We start from the raw sequence: 21,792 nt of genomic DNA, 5'->3' as shown, positions 1-21,792 counted from the left end.
TGCAGGGGTGGGGAGAGAGTGGTGAAGATTTTTTTTCAATTACCCGTATTTTTCGCTCTATAACACGCACCCGACCATAACACGCATGTAGTTTTTAGAGGAGGAAAATCCGTAGGCATGCCACCCGTAGGCATTCCCTCCATAACACGCACAGACATTTCCCCTTACTTTCTAGGAGGAAAAAAGTGAGTGTTATGGTGCAAAAAATACGGTACTTTTAGCACTTTTCGCCTTTCCCACGGGGCCTCCATATTCTGCTTGCAGTCCGTTTTTGCCGTGCGGTGTCTTTGCACGGCTCCATTTGTGCATGGGCGGCGCAATGTTACACAGGAGGAGTGCAAGGTGCGATGTTTCACTCAAGTTAAAGGCGCAATCACCACACTCCTCCTGTGTAACGTTACGCTGCCCGTGCACAAGTGGAGCCGCACGAAGACGCTGCACAGCAAAAATGGACTGCCTAGCTGCAGGGCGGGCAGAGTGAGAGGAGGCAAGCAGACTACAGAGGCCCCACGGCTCGCCACTGCCAGAAACTGTGATTGCTAGAGCAAGTACCATATTTATTTATATATTTAATTGCTATATTCCATGGATAAGACGCCCCACATTTTTCAACCTAAAAAATTGGGTAAAAACACCTTGTCTTACAGGTGAAAAAATGTGGTACATCTCCTCTGAGTCCTCTTTTCCAGGGTATACATACCCAACTCCCTCGGCTGTTCCTCATAGGGCTTGGTTTCCAGACCCTATATCATCTTGGTCACCCTTCTCTGCACACATTCGAGCTTATCAACATCCCTCTTAAATTGTGATGCCCAGAGCTGGACACATTATTCCAGGTGTGGTCTCTGACCAAGGCAGAATAGAGCAGGTTTATTGCTTCCCTTGATCTGGACACTATACTTCTGTTGATGCAGCCTAGCATAGCATTAGCTTTTTTTTGCTACCGCATCATACTGTTGACTCATATTAAGCTTGTGGTCTGCTATGACTCCTAGATCCTTTTCACATGGACTACTGGCAAAAGGATCTAGAGTTCCATGTGTATCAGCCGGAGCAACGCTGGACCCAAAGGCTGCAATTCTATGCACAGTTCTGAGTGTTTTCTTTCCCATTAACTTCAGTGGGGTATCTGTGTGCCTAACACAGGTCTCCCCAGGCACTGTTGAACTACAGCTCCCATCATCCCAGGGCATTTGCCTCGCTGGCAGGGGCTGATGGAGGTTGGAGTCCAAAAATGTTCAGAAGGGTCGCAGGTTCTCCATCCTGCAAATTGCAATTAAAAGGAGAGACGAGTGGTAGGTACATTTGCCAGCTGTGGAAGTTTAAAAACATCCCCCAACACAACTCTGAATTTTGGATGGTTCCCAAGTTGCTTGTGGTTGCAGGTGTGTATGGAATAAAACCATCTATGGTCATAGGAGGCTGCCTTGTGCAAAGGCAAACCACCTGGCTCACCCCAGTCTACTGACAGCAGCTTTTTAGAGTTTCAGATAGGGATTTTTAGCATCAATACCTGGGGATGCTGGGACTGAATTTGGGACCCATCTGCGGGCAGATAGAGTGACCCATTCCATTAAATGCCAGTGACTGCTATACTGATTATTTTTCAAAACTCAGGGAGAAGGGACAAGATTATCCCTCCACTACATTAGTGATAACAAGTTAAAAATGCTAGTGGCAAGAATTAGGTTTATTTGTTGTCTGTATAAGCTCACAGAAAGCCTAGAGGTAGTGTTTTGTTTTGCTAGTTTACATAGTTACACTACAGGAATTAATATTATTTTTAAGTGGCATGTATACTAATATAACATGGAATGTTACTGTATACATTATTTTGGTACTACTGTTTTTTAAAAACAAAACTAAATAATCCAACTTCTTTGTTTCTTTAGGTAAGTAGAGAATATTGGCTATAGTATTGCAACATCACATAAATGCAACATCACAAAAAATGACGAGGCTGTGTTCAGCCAAAAGCAGCCATTCATAAGTTAGTACTGTACACCAATGCCTGTGATACACATACTGTACCTATATTTATTAGAATAATTTTAGTGGCCTCTAGTGGGTGTTTGTGGCATTTTATATTTTTTACATTTAAAGCACCTAAACTCATGGAGGACATTTCTTGCTGCCAGGTCACTATCAGCCTACCAGGTTACTTCTCCTTTTTAAGTGCTTACCTCCAGGGAGTTGGTAAAGAGGCGACTAGAGGAGATATGATAGCCATTGTCATATATCTTAAGGGCTGTCAGCCACATGGAAGATGGAGGAAGCTCGTTTTCTCCTGCTCGAAGCAATGGCTTCCAGGTACAGGAAAGGAGATTCCAAATCAGGGATCAGCAAACTTTTTCAACAGGTAGCCGGTCCACTGTCCCTCAGACCTTGTGGGGGGGGGCCGGGCTATATTTTGAAAAAAATTAATGAACGAATTCCTATGCACCACAAATAACCCAGAGATGCATTTTAAATAAAAGGACACATTCTACTCATGTAAAAACATGCTGATTCCCGGACAGTCTGCGGGCCGGATTTAGAAGGCAATTGGGCCACATCCAGCCCCCGGGCCTTAGTTTGCCTACCAATGTTCCAAATCAACATCAGCAGCGGTGACAACTTGAATAAATTATGGGGGGGGGGGGAGGCCAGGAAAACCCCACCCCACATAATCGATCACAAGACATCACACACCCACCCCTATTTGAATGGCAATGCCCATCAACGTGGGGGTGGGCAAATATTTTATTGTGGGGGAGTTGGCTCCTATGAACATCAGGAAGAACCTTTTGACTGTGGAACAAACTCCCATGAGAGGTCATGGACTCAGAGGTGAACATTGGGCTCTCAAACTTCAGCAGCACCCTGTGCGATGCTAAATTCAGTGACACACACACACACACACACACACACCGCCTCTTGCACTCGGTTCCACATAATTGTTGCGGCTCCCCCTGTGACACCCGCACCCGGTGCAGCCAAATGCCCTAAAACCGTCTCTGATGGGCTCTCCTTCACTGGAGGCTTTTAAGCAGAGGTTGGCTGACCCCCTGACATGTATGATCCAGCAGAGATTCCTGTATTGCAGAGGGTTGGACTAGATGACCTTTGGGGTCCCTTCCAACTCTACAATTTTAGGATTCTGTGTCCTTGCGGGGGGGGGAGAGATCCGTGTAACTCGAAAGCGCACATTTGCCTCTTCAGCAGAACTTCGGAAACCAATTCTGTCTTTTTAAAAAAAAAGTCATCCGAAACAAGACCAATCGCGAAGTTGGCAACAGGTAAACTCGGCGCTGAAAGTGAGGGCACGAAGTGAGGGCGGCAGCGGGCTTCGGTTCCCCTTAACGCGCATGCTCAAGCCAGCCGGGGGCGGGGACTTTTGACAGTTCGCTTCTCCTGCCCTCCACGTTCCCCTTTGCGAGGGGGCGGGGCAGGCGCCAGCGCGGCCAATCGGCGGCTCCCACGACCCACCCCGTGGAACCTGGCTCGGAATGTTGAGAGTTCCAGAGTTCCGAAGTGAACTTCTCGGCGGGTCGGGCGGCGCACGTGGGGACGGAGCGGCTCCGCAGGCATGGTGTCCCCCCGGGCTTACTCGAGCAGGCTGGGCTCGGCGCTGCCCTTGCTTCTGGTCCTGTGGGACCTGCACTACCAGGGTGAGGAGGAAGCGCTCGCTGCTGCGGGACTGGGGTGGGCAAGCCCGGGCGTTTGCTTAACCGGGAAGTAGGGCGGTTAATTACCAGGAGGAAAGTTAAGCGGGTTGTTTTATTTTTCAGAGGTGGGGAAACTGTGGCAATATATGAGGTGCTGCAATTTAGGGCGTTTCGACTTTCCCCACTTCCAAATCGGGTGCTAAAAAGGTGGTCACAGCGCTTGCGAATCCAAAAGGTGTTTTGGCTAAATTAGTATGATTCAGATGTGCTTGGTAAGTAGAAAGTGTGTGTAAAATAGCACTGAAACCATAGAATTGTACAGCTGAAAGGTACCCTAAGGATCATCTAGTCCAACTTATTGCAAAATGCAGCTGTCTCATATCAAGATCGAAGTCGCAAACTTGGGGTTATCAGCACCCTGCTCAACTAGTCGAGCTATCCAGGTATGCTCAGAAATGACTGCCAAGTACTTGCAGTTGTATTGTATGTTGTTATTGTTATCATTAAGGTAAAATTAAAACTACTTGGTTTTCCGAAAGCAGTTTACGAGCTTTAACATAGACTTACCAAGCTAAATATTGCCCAGCCACAAAAATAATAGCAGATTTGAAGTCCTCACACCCAAAAACTGAAGAAATTGGCAAAAATTAAGTTTCACCCCCTAAAATGACAGCAAAGCTGGCCTCCTTGGGGTGAGAGGGGGTGGATATGTCGGTGAAATTCCACTTAATAGTGAACGGCAAAATGTGAGCTGGCTTTTTGGGCCACTACAGAGTCTAGCGTGGGTTAACGTGTGGAATATGGACCTGCTCTTCTGCTGGCCGGGGCCCAATGGCGGCCCTAGCAGGGCTCAGGAAGGGGCTTGGGTGGTGTAGCATAGAAAATATGTGTGAGGGATCCTATTGTGTGTTGTCCGTAAGGGGAGGGAGTCAAGTTTTGCCAGTAGTGATCATGACTCTGTGCCAATTGTTGGAGAGAAGAAAGATGCAATGAGAGTCCTGTCTGTGTCTGTTCAAAGATGATAAAGTATCCTCTAGCATTTTTCAGACCAGCACTATACATATCTTATTTCAGTTATATTCGGTGAGCCTTGTTCCCTAGCAACTGTTTAGGATTTCAGTTTAAGAATATGGTTTGGGAAGTGTCCAGCTAAAATCTTGCTTATTTCCCAGCATAGCTCAAATCTCACTCAGAGTGACATTGGGCAAGCTACACCTCCTCCAGGCTCAGCTGTTCCAATTGTACAGTGGAGAGGACTTTGTCATCCTGCCTTAAGTTACAGAACTGTTCTAATGATGCAATATTGTGTGTGAGGCACTTTGAGCATGTAGGAAGATATAAATATTTATATCAATTCTGATGATGATATTGTAATAACACAGCATTTCCTGTTAGTAAAAAGCTGTTGTTGGTGTGTTGTCCTGAGCTCCTTGGATATTATTATTATTAATTAAATCTGTATACTGCCATTTATCCAAGGTCACAGGGCAATTCACAACATAATAATACAAAATGAGAGCAGGAAATATATAATGAAACAAAGGCACAGCAAAACCAATAACCCCGTTCCCACAAACACATGTACAAGGTCATAGAATGTTATTCAGCCAGAGACGGTTGAAGTGGAATGTATTTGCCTGGTGCCTAAAGGTGTATAATGAAGGCACCAGGCAGGTCTCCCTGCGGAGAGCATTCCACAAACTGGGAGCCACCACAGAAAAGGCCCATTCTCATGTTACCACCCTCCAGACAACTCATGCAGGAGGCACACTAAGAAGGCCCTCAGAAGTTGATCTCGGGCTCAGAGTAGGTTCATATGCATTTAATTTGTGAACCGGGCAATGGCAAATACTGTGTAAACAAAAATCTCCACAATCACAACATCCAGTTTCGAAGTCCATCCTTTCTGTGCTTCCTTTATCCTCACATGGGTGGCTGTGACCTGGGGTCTATGGCTATCAAGGCAGTACGCATTATAGATCTGTGCACTTGGTGGTCAGTATACATAGGTCAACATAGTATCATACATATGTATGATACTATTATAATGCAGTCTATTAATTGGCTGTGGGGCATAGCCTGAAGACACATAAGGTCACCACCTTGCTGAAACTAAGCAGGTCTTGTCCTTGCCACCTGAGAACCAGTTCTGCTCAATGCCTAGTTGGGTGACCACCTGAGAGCAACATACATGCCACCTTGAGTTCCATGTCAGAAGAAAGGTTCCATGTCAGGAAAGAAATAATCCTAATATTCTGAGTTTGCAGGGGCACATATGACGATCACTTGTCTTGTGATAGGAATAGAATTGTGTCTAGTGCTATTGCTGTGCTTTTCAGCAACCATTTAACTGTAAATAAGCTCTGATGAACCCCCATGTGACACTTCCAAATAGATATGTTGAGGAGCAAAGGTAGATCAACACTATATATTTTTAAAAATTAAGTTTAAAACACACTCAGCGCATACTTAAAGCCACATGGCTTCCCTCAGAGTGTCCTGGGAAATGTTGTTAAGGGTGGTGGGAATTGTGGGTCTCTGTGTGGGAAACTACAGTTCCCAGATTTCTTTGAAGGAAGCCCTGTGCTTTGAATGTGCTTTAAAAGCATTGTGTTCATCTGCTTCAAGGTATGATGCCCAATCCCTATGCATTTAGAATAATCACGTGGCACAGCCCTGCTGGAGTGTACCACTTCAGACTGTAGATGGGAGGAGTTTCCTGCTGTAATGTTTTTTGGCGTAGAAAACTCCTTGCATTGGAAAACTTGCACATCGAGGAGAGAATTGTGTTACGACTCTCCCCCCCCCCACTGTCTTAGCTTTGTAACTACAGGAGCTTCTCTGAGACCTATAGGCTAGGTAGCAGGTAAGCCGGTAGTGCCCTTAGCATCTAAAGTGGGACAGTCTCAGCAGTACATGGTTATTCTGAATGAATAAATTGACTTTACATTTAGTGGTTGTATGTGGAAAACTGCAATCTTGGAGTTTTATACTTTGTCTTTGAGGGACACACTTGCATGCATTTATATATGATTTCTAGCTATATAAATACTGGCTCTGGTTTCGTAAGATAAAGTTGAACTCTTTATAGCTCACTCATCTCAAGTAATAAGAGTCTTGTACAGCCTCCATAGACACTCGCGCAACTTTGCTTTCAGTTTTTCTCTTAATAACACCCAGATAACCGCGCTTCATATTTTTTGAGGGCATGCATGAGGTAAGAAGAGATTGCGCAGATATAATGTAATTTGGCCTCCAGAGTTTTTATTGTCCGTGATGATGCGTGAAATGGGGAAGGAAATCATCATATTGGCTGTCAGAGCTCAGTGAGTCTGTTGAACATTTAGAGGGAAAAGTTATTTGTACTTGAAAATGGCAACTTTGATTTGGAAATCGGTGTAAGACCAAAAAAGGAAGGGGAATTAAAAAAACCCCATATTCCTTAGTTCCTTCCTTTTCTTTCTAAATGCAACTAGCTAGAAAGTACACAGAACTGTATTTGTTTGCGTTGGTGACCCCATTGAAAGCACAAAATGCGCTTGAGGGCAGCAAACTGAATTAACTTTATAAATCTTATGACTATTACGTATTTAATGATCTGAGGGAGTGAACTTGTTTTAACTTTGAGAAAAGGAAACAGAAATTGCATCATGGCTTGATAGAGTATGCAGATTTTTATTCTGTTTTATTCATATTCACGTATGATAACGTTGTGGCGTCAGCTTGGAGGGAGGAGGGAAGCAAATAAAATAGTAAAACAATTCAGTTTCTTTTTTAACGATATTAAATATATTTTTTCTTCATTCAGGTGCGGAATGTGGGATAAACGCAGAAGTCGAAAAACAACTTGAAATGGGAAAGAAGCTGTTGGCAGCTGGGCAGCTGGCAGATGCTTTGTCTCACTTCCACGCTGCCATAGGTGTGTGTCGAAAAGCAGTTGCATTTCATTTGATAGCGTTTGACTTTTGCCAAATTTTTGTTCTCCTCTCTTTTACCCACAAGTTCACTGTTCATCTAGAAAAACCTTTTCCTTGGTGTACCATCCCTCTTACTGATACGTAGTATTTTGAAAAGTAAGCAGCACACTGCCTCCTGTCTGGTTCCTTTTGTTCAGGATCACTGGTTGATGTTCTCTAGTATGTTATGCCTGCTCTTCTTTTAATTCCTGGTGAGCTGCGTATTCAGCTAAGTCTGCAGTAAGGAGTCTTTTCCCTCTCCCCGCCCATCCACAGCTGAAACAAAGACTATATACCAGGCATGTCCAAAGTATGTTTCAGGGGCCTAATCCGGCCCGCTGTTTGGTTAAATCTGGCCCCTGGGGCAGTATATCTCCTGGGGCAAAATCCTGAAAAAAGCTCAACAACTTCAATCCTAAAAAAGTCAACAACTTTGGTTGGCCCTCACGCATGTTCACTTCATCACATCAGGCCCTCTTTGAAAAAAAAGTTTCAAGTAACAATAAGCCCCACAGAAATCAACAAGACTTACTCGCAACATGTGATTGTAGTTGGGATCAGGGTACACGTGTCATAATTTGCAAATGCAGCTCCAATTTGATGTAACAATCCCCGTTTGACCTACCGCGGTTTATCAGTCCAGGAATGAGCTGTGTACCTGCTGCATTCTTCCTCCTTAATTCAAGGACCTGGTTTCTGTAAAGTTAGATCTGACCCTAGTTTTGTATCCTGGTTTGAAGGAGCCCTTAAGCCAAAGCTTACCAGTTTAGAAATCAGGGAAACCATGGTTAAACTAGGCATGTGAGGGGAGGAAGGTGCATGCCGACACATGGCTTGTTTCTAGGCTGGTAAACAATGGTTCATTGGACTGCGGTCATGCGGTCTGAAGCAGGCCTTTGCCTTAGTAGTGGTGACTTTTGAATTTTCTGTCCATTAAATGGGCATGCTTGGTGGTAAAGTTCTCCTTGGTTCATTCTTTAGGCTTGGTTAGTCATGGCAGATAGAAGAATGCAGCGTGTAACGACAGTCTTTATTGTGAATTGTACAGGACTTATCCAAATCTCCCGGATGTCTGTGGGCTCGGGGTGTTCAGAGTGCGATTCAGGCCTGCTTAGGGAAATCCATGGGGTTAACACACTGACCCATAGCCTGGCATGGGCCCAGACCCGATATGGGACCTTTATCCACATATAAAGCAGGAGGAGTGAGTGGGAGAGGAATGCTGAACTGTCCCCCATGTTTTCTCCTTGCCTTTGGTTGCTCCAGCACTTGGTCTCCATTCAGGACTCTGGTCCTGTAACTTTTAACTGTATTTGTATGTGAACAAGATTGATGCAAGGAAAGAGAAATTGCCTGTCTGTCCCTGGGGCACCAGGTTTGGTTCACAGCAAGGGGCTTGCCTGTTTCAGTTGAATCCTTCTGAATTGAGAGCTGCTTTACATGTGAAATTTGTGCTACGCAAATGTGATCTCCCATGTATGGGAGAGATCGTGAAAGACTCAATCCTGCGTCAATAATTGCAGAAAAACCCTCCACCACTTGGGTTGTGTTTCAGCTTCCCTGCCTTTCTTGGGAGAAACTTTGTGTAGGTTTGGGCCTGATAGATTTTCTCTGCGGCAGGTCAGCTAGCAAACATCATTGTGGTGAGGAGTGTGACAAATGTTTTAGGCTCTCCTTGACTTTTTCTACTTTCAGGGCTTCTCTCTCCCTACTCTGCTTTGCCACTTTGACAAGGATGCTCCTGAAACGCTGCTGATAAGCATTTCCAACCCATGAAGCTTGGGCTGCACTTTGCAGCGATTTTTTCTGAATTGTTCTTAGCTACTAACGTGGTTAAACTTGAGCTCCCAATTTACCAAGTCGAGGCACCAACAACCATCCATTTCGTGCGCGGGGAGAAATCTTCTGGCTCGGAACGCTGAGCTTGCTTTTATGCAAGCGATAAGATGTTTGGGTTCTTTTTAGATGTAAACAGATGCTGGGGCTGATGGATGGTCTGTGGTAGCTGTGATCCTGCACCTCTAATCGCAAAACCTGGATCTTTGGCAGGGAGTAACAGATGAGTCTTTGTAGGTGTCTTCCATTGTAGGTGTTCTCTGCCAAGAAGTGGCATTTTTTGTAGCACATTGAACCTTAATTTCTTTTCCTGCTACAAGGGAGGTGGCACTTAATGATTAATTTGGGGAAATGAGGAGGCAGTTGGGTTTTCTGTTACAAAAGCTGTCATGTGGCTGCATAACATGAGCTTTCCACATAATGTGGCCTCAGGACGTGTTCTTAGATTTTCTCCACCACCTGTTGATGACAGACTTCTACCTTACAGCAGGTGTTAGGTAGAAAGGTTATCAACTAAAGGAATGGAATTCAGCAAGACTGATTCCTGGCACCTCATATTGTTGCAAGTTTAGTATCGGGAGGATTGGGAGCATGGGATATGGAACAGCAGGAAGCATTTCCCAGAAAATCCTGCCTGTCGCCACCACTTTTACAGTTTTCTGGCTTGGTTTGTTGTGCCAGGACAAAAGGGAGCTTCAAAGGGTATTTAGCTATCTAGCTTTACCGGTAGTCGAAACAAAATAGAATTGAATAAAATTAAAAAATTCCTTCCATTAGCACCTTAGAGACCAACTAAGTTGGTATGAGCTGTCGTGTGCATGCACACTTCTTCAGATACCTTTACCGGTATATACCCATGATTGCTTTTAATATATATTTATGGTGGTTGTTTCATTTGTGTTTTGCGGTTTATGGTTTATCTTGTGATGGGAAAGTCTTAAAATCTTGTGTGTGTGTCTGTCCGTGTCCCCTACTCTGGCTATCGGCATCTCCATGCTGCTGAAATGTTGCATCCATTATCTGGGGTCATGGCTTAAAAATGTTGCCAAAGGCACAAATTCAGGGAACACAAATTGTGATAGACAGGAGAAGTACTTCAGTAGCAGGAGTAGGAAACCCCTGGCCTTTGAACGTAACTAGAGCGGCTGGGTCCCCCCCAGGCCATTTCTGCCAAGACACACCTACCTGCCCTCTGACCTTTGCAAGGCCTGGCAATCAGCTGATCATTGGTGCTTTGCAGGCTGTGCCTTTGATTTCAAACCACGGGGGCAAAAATGAGTCCTACCTAAATGAGCCTACCTATCAAACTTAGCCCATAGGGGGAAGATAAGGATCCCTCCATCTGCTGCATCCAGTTCTGTGGACAAAGGAAACAATAGTTTAATTGCAGGGGGGTAGCTCTCTTTTTTGTCATGAACCCATTTTTTATTTTTTATTTTTGGAAAGGTGTGCGTGGCCATGACTTGGCTCAAGTTGGGCAGAGTGGGGACTTGTGGATTTCATGAAGCCTCACCTTATCCCTCCTGCCCCCTCCCCACAATTCAAGCTCTGTGGAGAAGTATCTGATTTGAAGCACTGAGAAACTCCTCCTTAGCCAGGGGTAGGCAGCCTAAGACCTGGGGGCCAGATCCAGCCCAATCGCCTTCTGAATCCAGCCCACAGATGGTCCAGGAATCAGCATGTTTTTACATGAGTAGAATGTGTCCTTTTATTTAAAATGCATCTCTGGGTTATTTGTGGGGCATAGGAATTCGTTCATTTCCCCCCTCCAAAATATAGTCCAGCCCCCCACATGGTCTGAGGGACAGTGGACCGGCCCACGGCTGAAAAAGGTTGCTGACCCCTGTCCTTAGCAAAGCCTATACAATGCATCATTCTTGGTGCGGAAGGAAAGTTTTGTACTTCCATTCAGTCCCCTAGCATCCTCATTGTCTGGGATGGGAATAAGAAGTTAGGGTTGGCATGTTTCTGTCCCTGCTGATTGCTGTATCAGCAGAATTAATGGGGATTCTTAGAAGAACACGCCACCTCTGATCTCCGGTGAGATGGTTATTTGGCCTTCCGCAAATGAAAGACGCTGGAGCCTGCACCCAAATGTAAAACAGCCTTCGAAAGGCAAGCCTGCAGTTTGCGATAAAAAGCTTTAGCATGTAGGGGGCTTGACTTCATTCCACAGCTGGAATCCACTTGGATGCTCAGCTCCTGAAGCCCTAAAAAATAACCAGGAAGCTTAATGCTCCTATGTGCGTGTGATTTTCATTTTTCCCCCCATTAGCGTTAATAGTGCAAATGTGTGCTGAACGGCTGTCCTATGGAAACGTTCCCTCCGCTAATTAAATGGTGGTATCAGGCTGTTTAAAAATTCTGGTAATGGCACTGTTATTTCTCCTTATTGCATGCTTAGTTGTATCCAAAGATTTGGCTGGCTTGAGGCTATGTTCTGATTGCTGCTTCTTCACTTGCAGAAGGGGACTCTGATAACTACCTTGCCTATTACAGAAGAGCCACAGTATATTTAGCCATGGGCAAATCTAAAGCTGCCATTCGTGACTTAAGCAAGGTGGTTGAATTAAAGCAGGATTTCACATCGGTAAGCAATACTTTCCAGAGACTCCTCCAGGGTGGATGAAAACGGCTTTTGTCTTTGTTTTTTATGTTGCCTTTTAAATGGGAATCTTTTTTTCTCTCCCTAGTAAGTGGCATAATCCAACAGAAAACTTTTTATTATCCTATAACTTGGAGAGGTTAAATGTAGACTGAAATTCCAGCAACTGCAGGATACAAAACGTGCTTTAGGAGAGAGGGCCACCTTTTCAAAGCCTTAATTCAGCTTCTTATGGGATTGTAAGGTACCCAATATTGTGCTGATATTTTGATGCAAAGTAGGAGTGACTACTGACTATTGAAATCAAGCCTCCATAGATTCTTACATGCCCTCAGTCAGTTTTTTGAGATGGATTCTTCAGTGGTCTCCTGGTCCCCTTTCCTAAATCACTAGATCACAAATTCCCTACGGGCAGGGATGTCTATCATTTTGCTTATGTTGTAGAACAATGTAGAACATTGTGCACACTCCTGCTGCAGTTCCCAAAGGTCAGCCATCTTCCCATGGAACCCTGGGACTTGTAGTTCTCTGAGAGGAACTGGAGTCTCCTAATGGCTCTCGGCATCCTTAAGAAACTACAGTTCCCAGAATCCTTTGGGAGAAGCCATGACTGTTAAGAGTGGTATCATAGGGCTTGAAATGTGTAGTGCACATGCAGCCCACATCTCTTCAGAGGCAAATTCGGTTGAATTTAGTGGGGTTATTTAAAGTGGGGAAATTATTGAACAGGAGTGGTAATAGACAGCCTCCCCAAAGGCTTTGTAAGACTGGGGGTTCTCAGTGGAAAATGCACACACACACCCCCGGTAACTGACCTGTGCCTCATAATTCAGATTCTCTCTTCCTTGGCGATCTGGACATTTAGCCTATGCCCTTTGACTCTTGGTTCTAGCTAGGCAGCTTCCCAAATAAATACCTGGGTGGTGGGAGGGGCAAAGGTACTTCACGGAACAGCAACAAAATGCTCTATGCTTTGAAATAGAAAATATGTGTTGAATGTATGTGTGCCTACACTTAAGAGCCTCATTCATTCATTCATTTAATTCCCCCCACCACCACCACCACCTTTCCAAGAAACTGAAGGTGGCATAATTGGTTCTCTCTCCTTCTGCATAGGGTAGCTTGGGATGAGAAATAGGGGCTACTCAAAGGTCACCCAGGGATTCTCATGACTGAGTGGGGATTGGAACACAGACTTCCCTTAGTTTTGCACTAGGCACCGTATTTTCGCTCTATAAGACGCACCAGACCACAAGACGCACCTAGTTTTTGGAGGAGGAAAACAAGGAAGAAGAAAAAATTCTCAGAAGCCAGAACAGCAAGAGGGATCGCTATGCAGTGAAGGCAGCAATCCCTCTTGCTGTTCTGGCTTCTGTGATAGGTGTGCAGCCTGCATTCGCTCCGTAAGACGCACACACATTTCCCCTTACTTTTTAGGAGGGAAAAAGTGAGTCTTAGAGAGCAAAAAATACGGTATGTTACACGGTGTCTTCCTGTGTTACAGAACTGTTTCCTTTATTTTAGGCGAGGCTGCAAAGAGGACAACTGCTACTGAAGCAGGGAAAGTTTGATGAGGCAGAAGAGGACTTCAAGAGAGTGGTAAGTAAGAAACCTTAATAATGGGGTTATTGAAATATGGAACAGTGCCCCGTGCTGAAGAAAGGTGGTGCTTTGCACATATCCAGTGCATGTCACACAGGGTAGTTCCTATGTCACAATGGCAGAATAAATATGTTTTAATTTGTGCAGTGCTAGGAACAAGGGGAAAATGGGAGACTTCTCTGAGCATAAAACTGACTAGATAGGGTACTGATATTTCAATACATTTCCACAATAGAAGCAGCCTGGAAAGGAAACTGCTAAACTGAAGCAATAAACTAACAGCACAGTGCGCTTACTCCGATGTAAACCCCACTGTGTACGATACGATTTGCTCCCTGCGCATAAATTTGCAGCTTAACTTTCCAAACCCTTCGTGAATTTGTCCAATCCATTTTTTTAAAAGTCATCTAAGCTAGTAGCCATCGTGACATCTTGTGGCTGTAAATTGTATGACTTAAATATTGTGTGAAGAAGTGCTAGTGCAACTGGTCTCTCCAGATCTAACACTAGTCAGTTTCAGTGGATGATCCTGAGTTCTATTCCCTCTCATAAATTTCTCTTTCTTCATAACGTGCAATTTCCATATGTTTCTTTGCTACGTAGCCAAATGTATATGAAGGGGAAGCAGCCGAAATGATTCAAATTGTTATAACATTTCTGGGATGCTTACGACTGTAAATCAAAGATATTAACAGGAAAATGGGATTTTGAAATCTAATAGGGTTTGGAGATTGAGAACTCTATCCAGAGACAGTTAAAAATCCTTGGAGACAAGAGAGCCACGATTTAAGCATGACTGACTTGAGGCCAAAGTATTAAAAATATGAAAAACAAACATACACCTCTTTCCCAGCGCAATAATTTCTACCATAGTTTTGTTTGCTGGTGAAACATAGGCAATGAGTGCCCTCTATGATTTTAAACAGTTCTGGAATTTCCCCCATCATGTGCATGTAGCATTCGTAATGTGTTTTGTGCTTTTGAAAAGCCTTTTTTAAGGTTCCATGGGCGACTGATCTTTGTTTGCAAGGGAAAACTGTGGGTTGTATCCATTGGAATTGTCCTGTTCGTGCAAGGACTTCTGTGTGCACAAGGGGACGGCGGCTCCTTTCTCTGTGTGCCCCACAATCTGTTCGGGGGGTGGGTTGTTTCCCCAAAACCTCCAGGAGAGGAAGCCCCATTGCGCAGATGGAAGGGCATGTGCTAATGGGACAACTTTGTTAGAGACCATGCCATTAGTCAGACCCAGGGCTGGTACAGCATCTGCCTGATATGCCTCCTGGTGCCAATGGCCCTGAATAGCCCTGGGTGCTGGCCCATTTTAAGGCATCTTGATTGTGTTGGGATACTGCCAGAGAGATAAAGTCCATCATGGCCCCAAGCCATCTGCCGGACGATCCATCGATCTCCCGTAGGCACGCAGTATCAGCGATTAGCGACATGAGTTTCTAGAAAATATCTTGCCACATTCCAGAGCTCATGCACTCTTATCAGCAGATAATTGACAGCAGAAGTCGCACTCAGGAGAGCATTATTTACAAGCTTTATTCAGCGTTGATCAGAACATAGAAAGACATGACTGCCTGCATCAGTGTCTCCGACAGAGAGAGAAAACGAAAGCAAAGACACGACAGAAACATCCTGTGAAAACAGGAAATACGCAGGCTGTGACACAAACATCCTGCTCCCTTTTAAGGTGGAACGGAAATATCCTAACAGATTGGGAGTGATCACCAATAGACCCCACCTGTCTGTAGGCAAGAGTATGCAGTGCACACAAACCATTGGCAATATTTAAGTTGGAGTTATATAGCAGCTCCTTTGCAAGATGCTTATCTCTTTTACTTAACCTTTATCATCATAGGGTGTGGTGCGGTGCTCCTATGATAATCCAGCTTCAGAAACCTTTTCCCTCTCACATTGTAGATAACACTTTTGGTAGCTTCTGGTCTTTCTGTTCCTGTGTAAACGCCTATTAAATATAGCATCACACTTTCAGAAGATATAGAAGCATGATTAGTCGCACCAACAGGGTAAAGAACAGCTTCTATCCGTGGGCTGTAAGGCCGCTGAATGAAAAGATAACAACAGGGCAACTGACTTTCCGGTTTGGTGGGTGTGCGTCAGTAAACGAGAATTAAGACTAAGAGAGCTGAGTGGGGGGTGCTCATGTAATCTCACTGTATACAAGTTGTACAAGTGACAATAAAGTATTTCAATTTCTAGCATTTGCCTTTTTGCAAATCAAACCTTTTTTTTTTAGAAAGGGGAGGCTATAAACAGAATAAATTATAAGCTTTCCTTGAGAAAGTTAAAGTGGCATGTTGTGTGAAGCTACGATGTGGCATCTTTCAAGCAGAATTAGTGTGTTGCTTGGAGGAATAAATTTAGCCCTCCAGATGTAAGGAATTAAAAGCGGGCAGGTGGCTTCATCAACCAGTTGTGCTGCTAAAGCCATAAAGTTTGGCTCTGTGGAAGACGGTTTTGTCTTTTTTGTGGTGTGAGGTGGTTCTGCAGACTGCACTTGTAAAGGAGAGCTTTTCTAGATGGCTTCTGGAATAGATGAGCTCAAAGTAAATCCCACCCCTTATCAACTGGCTTCCAGAGGAAAATAGGAAGCAGAAATGTAGATTTCACAGGGATTATCTTCCGTGCCGCACAATGGAAATCTTTTAAGTGTTTCTTATGCTGTGTGGAATATATGCAACTACAAAGATTTTAGCACCGTGGTAATTTGGGTGAATGTGTGATCAGCCACAAGTGGGGGGACTGTGTGTGAATTGGGCCCTGGTGAGTTTGCCCCATCTCTATCTTTTTAAAATGGTATTAATATGTATAATGAAGAGGAGGTCTGGCAGAGGGTGCATAAAAAACAAGAATTTTAATAACAAGGGGATTATTGGTGACATGCTCCTTGCAATACAAAATTGAAATTGATAGCACACGGACTGGAAGGTGACTCAGACAATTCCTAGTGTGGCAGATTAAGGGAGACACTAGACTATCATCTCTCTCGGGAACCAAAAGTGGAAAACTTATTGTTCATTTTGTATTGTTCCACTAGAGGCCAGCAAAGACTATTATTGAAGACCAACTTCTTTTGTCAGCTTCTTGTCAGTTGTGTTTTTCTAATGCAGAATGTCCTGTTAAGTTTTGTATCCTGCCTATTTGATTTAAATGCTGCCTAGCCAATAGAAGAGGGCCTTCTGGCGGTTCCCTAATTGCCAGGTTACAGGAACCAGACAGAGGGCCTTCTCGGTAGTGGTGCCCGCCCTGTGGAACGCCCTCCCATCAGCTGTCAAGGAAATAAGCAGCTATCTTATTTTTAAAAGACATCTGAATTCAGCCCTGTTTAGGGAAGTTTTTAATATTTAATGCTGTATTGTTTTTAACACTCAATTGGGAGCCACCCAGAGTGGCTGGGGAGACTCAGCCAGATGGGCGGGGTATAAATAATAAATTATTATTATTATTACAGGCCTTTCTGCTTTAAATAGGCCATAGTGTTTCTCTCAAGACAATGTGATTCCTAGTTATTATATATTTACAGTTATTATTATTTTACAGTTATTATTTATTTTAGTCATAGTTCTGATTTGTTTGCGGGACGGTTATGCAGCAATGAACATTCATCCTGATGTGTTTGCGGAGTGTTTACACATCTCAATGCATTTCCCTGTCACTTCATAAAAAATTCATAAAAAAAGAAAAAATAGTGCAGGATAGCTCAGTTGGTTAGAGTGTGGTGCTGATAGCACCAAGGTTGCAGTCTCAATCCCCCTATGGGACAGCTGCATATTTCTGCATTGCAAGGGGTTTGACTAAATGATCCTCAGGGTCCCTTCCAACTCTATAATTCTCTGATTTGTTGCATTAGGGTGAAAGAGCCCTTTGCACAAACCTAAAGTCATGCGAAGTCAAAACCAGATGGTGCCACCAGATGGCGCTAGAGAGCAAGAAAAAAATCTTTGCAATTTTTACATAGCATTTTTAAAATTTTGCTATGACGATTCAATTTCTGACTTATTTATAGCAGGTTTTTCCTTTTATGTAGACCCCCTCCAGATTAGTGCTGGGAAGGAGAGAGGCAAGAGGGGAACCAACCAGAACTCCCCAGTTGCCCACTCGCTCCTCCTCTGCCTAACAGCTGCTTTGGTGCCAGCCATGGCACGTGATGATGGGGTTGGAGAGCTTTGCAGCTCCACTCCTGATGGGTTGCTCGTTTGATTGCATTTATATCCCAACTTTTTCTTTGGTGTACATTTAATCCCCGTAACAACCATGTGAGATAGGTTAGACTGAGAGGCAGCGACTGGCCCAAGGGCACCCAGTGTCAGGAGTTCAGCCTACACTCGAGTAGGGCCCTGGCAGAGACACATGCCCAACTGTCAAGTTCTCTCCCTCCTGGTCGATCATTCGGGAGCTTCAAAAGCTTTCTTCAGCTCGAACATCACAGCGACCGATGCCAACAGACACTGGCACACTTGGTCTCCGCTCGACCAAGCTGATAAAGCTCATCCTCCTCCGGCTGAGTCCTCCGGAATCGCCTCCGACATGATTGATGACCTGAGCCTCTGATAAGGCTGCAGGCACATCCCCCATTCAGCAGAGAATCAAAGCAGCACGCGGAAGTGATGAGATTTATGGCTACATGCCTATGCTTTATTTTCTAAGCTCCGCAGACAGAAAAAAAAGACACCCTCTCTCTGTGAGAGCAGAGAGCAACTGAAAAACAAAGGAACAGGAAACCAGTAACATCACATTCGTCTCCTGTCTTCCGTAAGACTTCCAACAGCGTGGAAGGTCTCTGGAATGTAAACAGAGTCTTGTGACTCTAAGCAGCTGCACAGTGGCAAACAGAAACTAACATCCACAGAGTCTTCGCAGCTTGCGTAACAGACCTCAGCAACTCAGCATTTTGGCTAATCTACTTTATTTACATATAAACACACATGGAGCACTGCAACATGGCTCCCTCTCTCTCTAGCATCAGACAGCAAAGAGAAAAAGAACAAAGGACAATAGTCCCACTTCACAGAACACAGTAACACAAACATCCTGTCTCCGTCACTTCCCACTCTGTGGAGTCAAAACATACACCGCCATGTGATAGACAACAATCCCATGACTGCAATCATGGGGCAGGAATTCTAACACCCAGTGAGGGGGGTGGGGATTTGAACCCTGGTTTTCCAGGTCCTAGCCTGGCACTCCAGCCACTTCACCACAACATTGGAGTGCCAAACACACAAGCAACCCATAAACGGGGCTAATGGCTGTCAGTTACCAAGTCTAGGCAGATCAAATGATAAACATACCCGAGAGAACCTGGCGTTAGGGTGCAATCCTGTGCACACTTACCTGGGACTAAGCTCCATTGAATGCAGTGTGACTTACCTCTAAGTAAATGTACATAGAATGGCATTGTGTGGGTGTCGGGTTTGGGTTTAGGTAGATAGAAAGCCCTGATTCTCAAAGCAGTTTAAGAAAAGAGAGGGGAAGGAAACCACACACAAATCCAAAGTTTTGAATTTGTTGTTGTTTCTTTTGAATTATTTGCTTTGTGTGTGTGAGGTTTTTAAAAATCTGCTTTCAGAAATTGATGAAACGACTTCTAATGTGCCTGCTGGTGTTTTATGGATTTATTTATTTTTTAAAAAATGTTGCACTGTGGGTTATAAGATTGGTTAGCTATGAAAAACTGATAAATTACATGACACCAACCTTAGGAATATGCAGGCTAGAAATGCAAGCTGATGAAGCTCAGTATGACAAATTGTTAAACCCAACACATGTCGCTGTGTTTTTGGCTTAACAAAGCAAATAGATTCATAAAGCAGAAATGAGATGCACATGCAAATAATTTTTAAAAGCAGTTTGACCACTTCCATCTCATCTATTTTATACTGTTGTTAAACTGCTAATTAAGCTGTACTAAATGATTTTTTTTTATTACCTACATTAGCTTGCTATAGGGAGGTCACTGCAGTATATTTTTTATAGCCACAAGTTCTGCTGGCATCATTATTTTTATGGCTAGAAAGCTTAAGTTGACAAACTTTTGATGGATGTTCCCTATCCTGGTGGTGATTTCTTAGTATGACATTTTCTGTAAAAGGGTAAATTTCCTGAGAGAGACAGGAGGCCACTAAAAAGCCTACAGACCCATAAGCGATGTAAATATTAGACCATTTATATTGCACAGTGACCACGCAGACAAGTGGTGGATGATGCAAACTGGATGTCACTGATGTGCTGGGATGTAGGAGCAAAATCTTTTGTAGCACAATCTTATGTCTAATTGGAAGTACCGTATTTTTCGCCCTATAGGACGCACTTTCCCCCCTCCAAAAATGAAGGGGAAATGCGTGTGCGTCCTATGGGGCGAATACAGGCTTTCGCTGAAGCCTGGAGAGCGAGAGGGGTCTGTGAGCACCGACCCCTCTCGCTCTCCAGGCTTCAGGAAACTCTGCGCAAGCCGCGGGAGCCCTCCCCCGGCTTGCGCACAGCCGCCTCTTATACCGAAGTCCCGGCGCGCTCAGCAGTCGTGCTGTGGCTTCGGGTAGCTCCGCGCAAGCCGCGGGAGGGCTCCCACGGCTTGCGCACAGCCGCCTCTTATCCCGAAGCCCTGGCGCGCTGGGCATTCATGCCGTGGCTTCGGGTAGCTCTGCGCAAGCCTCAGGAGGGCTCCCACAGCTTGCGCAGAGCAGCCTGTTCTGGGGGCTGGGGTCGGGGGAAGCTCGGGCTTCCCCCAACCCAGCCCCGCGCCTGGGGGGGGGAATAATTTTTTTTCTTTATTCCCCCCCCCAAAAAAAACTAGGTGCGCCTTATGGGCCGGTGCGTCCTATGGGGCGCAAAATATGGTAAATCCCGTCGGTGGGGTTTACTTCCAGGTAAATGTGCATAGGACTGTAACTTCAATGCATATGGTCTGAAAAGCTGGTGTTCCCCAGTTCTCTTGTCCCATTTAATGGCTTGTTAATACATCAGTATGTCTGGGTTTTTATGGATTCTTGTTATCCTACTTCCCCATGCTTTTCAACCAGCTAGCTAAGGTTACCAGATTTTTTTTCAATGAATCCGGGGACACTTTAATTAATTAATTAGTTAATTAATTAATTACTACATGTTCAGGATGTTGATGCTGCAGCAATGGCGGTGGCAGAGGGATGCCCACCGCCTTGACCTCAACTGCCACGTTTCCCCTTCCTCCGAGGCTTCTGTCTCCTTTCTCCATGAGCCTGGGCAGCCACTGAGTTGTTGGTTCTTCGGTGGTGGTGGTGGGGAAGCGGTGTGCGGTGGGTCAGGCATGGAAGGCGGAGAAGGAGGGCTGAGAGCGGTGGCGGCGAGGCTCAGGCAGCGTGATGCCTCCCTTCTCATTGGAGCAGACCCAATCCCATTCCTACTTGCGTGCAAGCAGGAGGGGGCGGGGATCCCTCAGCTGGGAGGCGAGGCTTCACACTGCCTTTCAGAGCAGCCCCATCCCAACTCCTACTTGCATGCAAGCGGAAGGGGGCAGGGATCTCTCAGGCAGTGTGATGCCTCCCTTCCCATCGGAGCAGCCCAAATCCCATTCATACTTGCCTGCAAGCAGGAGGGGGTGGGGATCCCTCAGCTAGGAAGGGAGGCTTCCTGTTGCCAAATTGAGAGATCCCTGCCCCCTCCTGCTTGCACGCAAGTAGGAGTTGGGAGGCTGCTCCGATAGGCAGCATGAAGCCTCCCTTCACAACTTAGTAGCTGGGGTCAGGGAAGGTGGAGGCAGCCCGGAAGATGCATCCGAGAGCCCCTGCGCTAATTTGCCAGGGATATTAGATGAAATCCAGGGACGGAATTTGTCTGGGGACTTATTCGCAAATCCGGGGACTGTCCCCGGGAAACAGGGACGTCTGGTAACCCTAAGCTAGGCATGTGATTTATCCTCTGAAGCAGTGCTTCTCAACTTGGGTCCCCAGCTGTTTTTGGACTACGACTCCCATCAACCCTGACCGCTGGACCTGCTAGCTAGGGATGATGGGAATTGTAGTCCAACCCAAGTTTGAGAAACACTGCTATTCAAGAGATGGGAAACTTCTGTCTTTCCAGATGTTGTTGGATTCCAGTTCCATCAGCACCAGCCAGCGTTTCCCCCTGCAATATCTACAGGTTA

The 21,792-nt window shown here is 45.1% G+C and overlaps 1 protein-coding gene across 4 annotated transcripts in view; it reads left to right on the top strand.

Moving 5' to 3' along the window:
- The window catches only part of DNAJC3 (DnaJ heat shock protein family (Hsp40) member C3), a 48,722-nt gene that overhangs the window by 3,999 nt on the left and 22,931 nt on the right, over window positions 1–21,792 (top strand). For 3 of the 4 annotated variants that reach the window (XM_083501245.1, XM_083501246.1, XM_083501244.1), the window contains 3 exons: window positions 7,456–7,566; window positions 11,905–12,029; window positions 13,569–13,643. In XM_083501245.1, the coding sequence (XP_083357371.1) occupies window positions 7,500–7,566; window positions 11,905–12,029; window positions 13,569–13,643 (267 nt within the window). In that variant the 5' untranslated portion in view covers window positions 7,456–7,499. Of the gene's footprint in view, window positions 1–3,418; window positions 3,651–7,455; window positions 7,567–11,904; window positions 12,030–13,568; window positions 13,644–21,792 lie in introns of those variants that run through there. The other variant, XM_083501243.1, reaches the window with a different exon arrangement.

The sequence above is a fragment of the Podarcis liolepis genome, assembly GCF_965112155.1.
Source record: "Podarcis liolepis genome assembly, chromosome: 4".
NCBI lineage: Eukaryota > Metazoa > Chordata > Lepidosauria > Squamata > Lacertidae > Podarcis > Podarcis liolepis.
The sequence above is the reverse complement of the archived record's forward strand: the minus strand, read 5'-3'. Positions and strand labels throughout refer to the sequence as shown.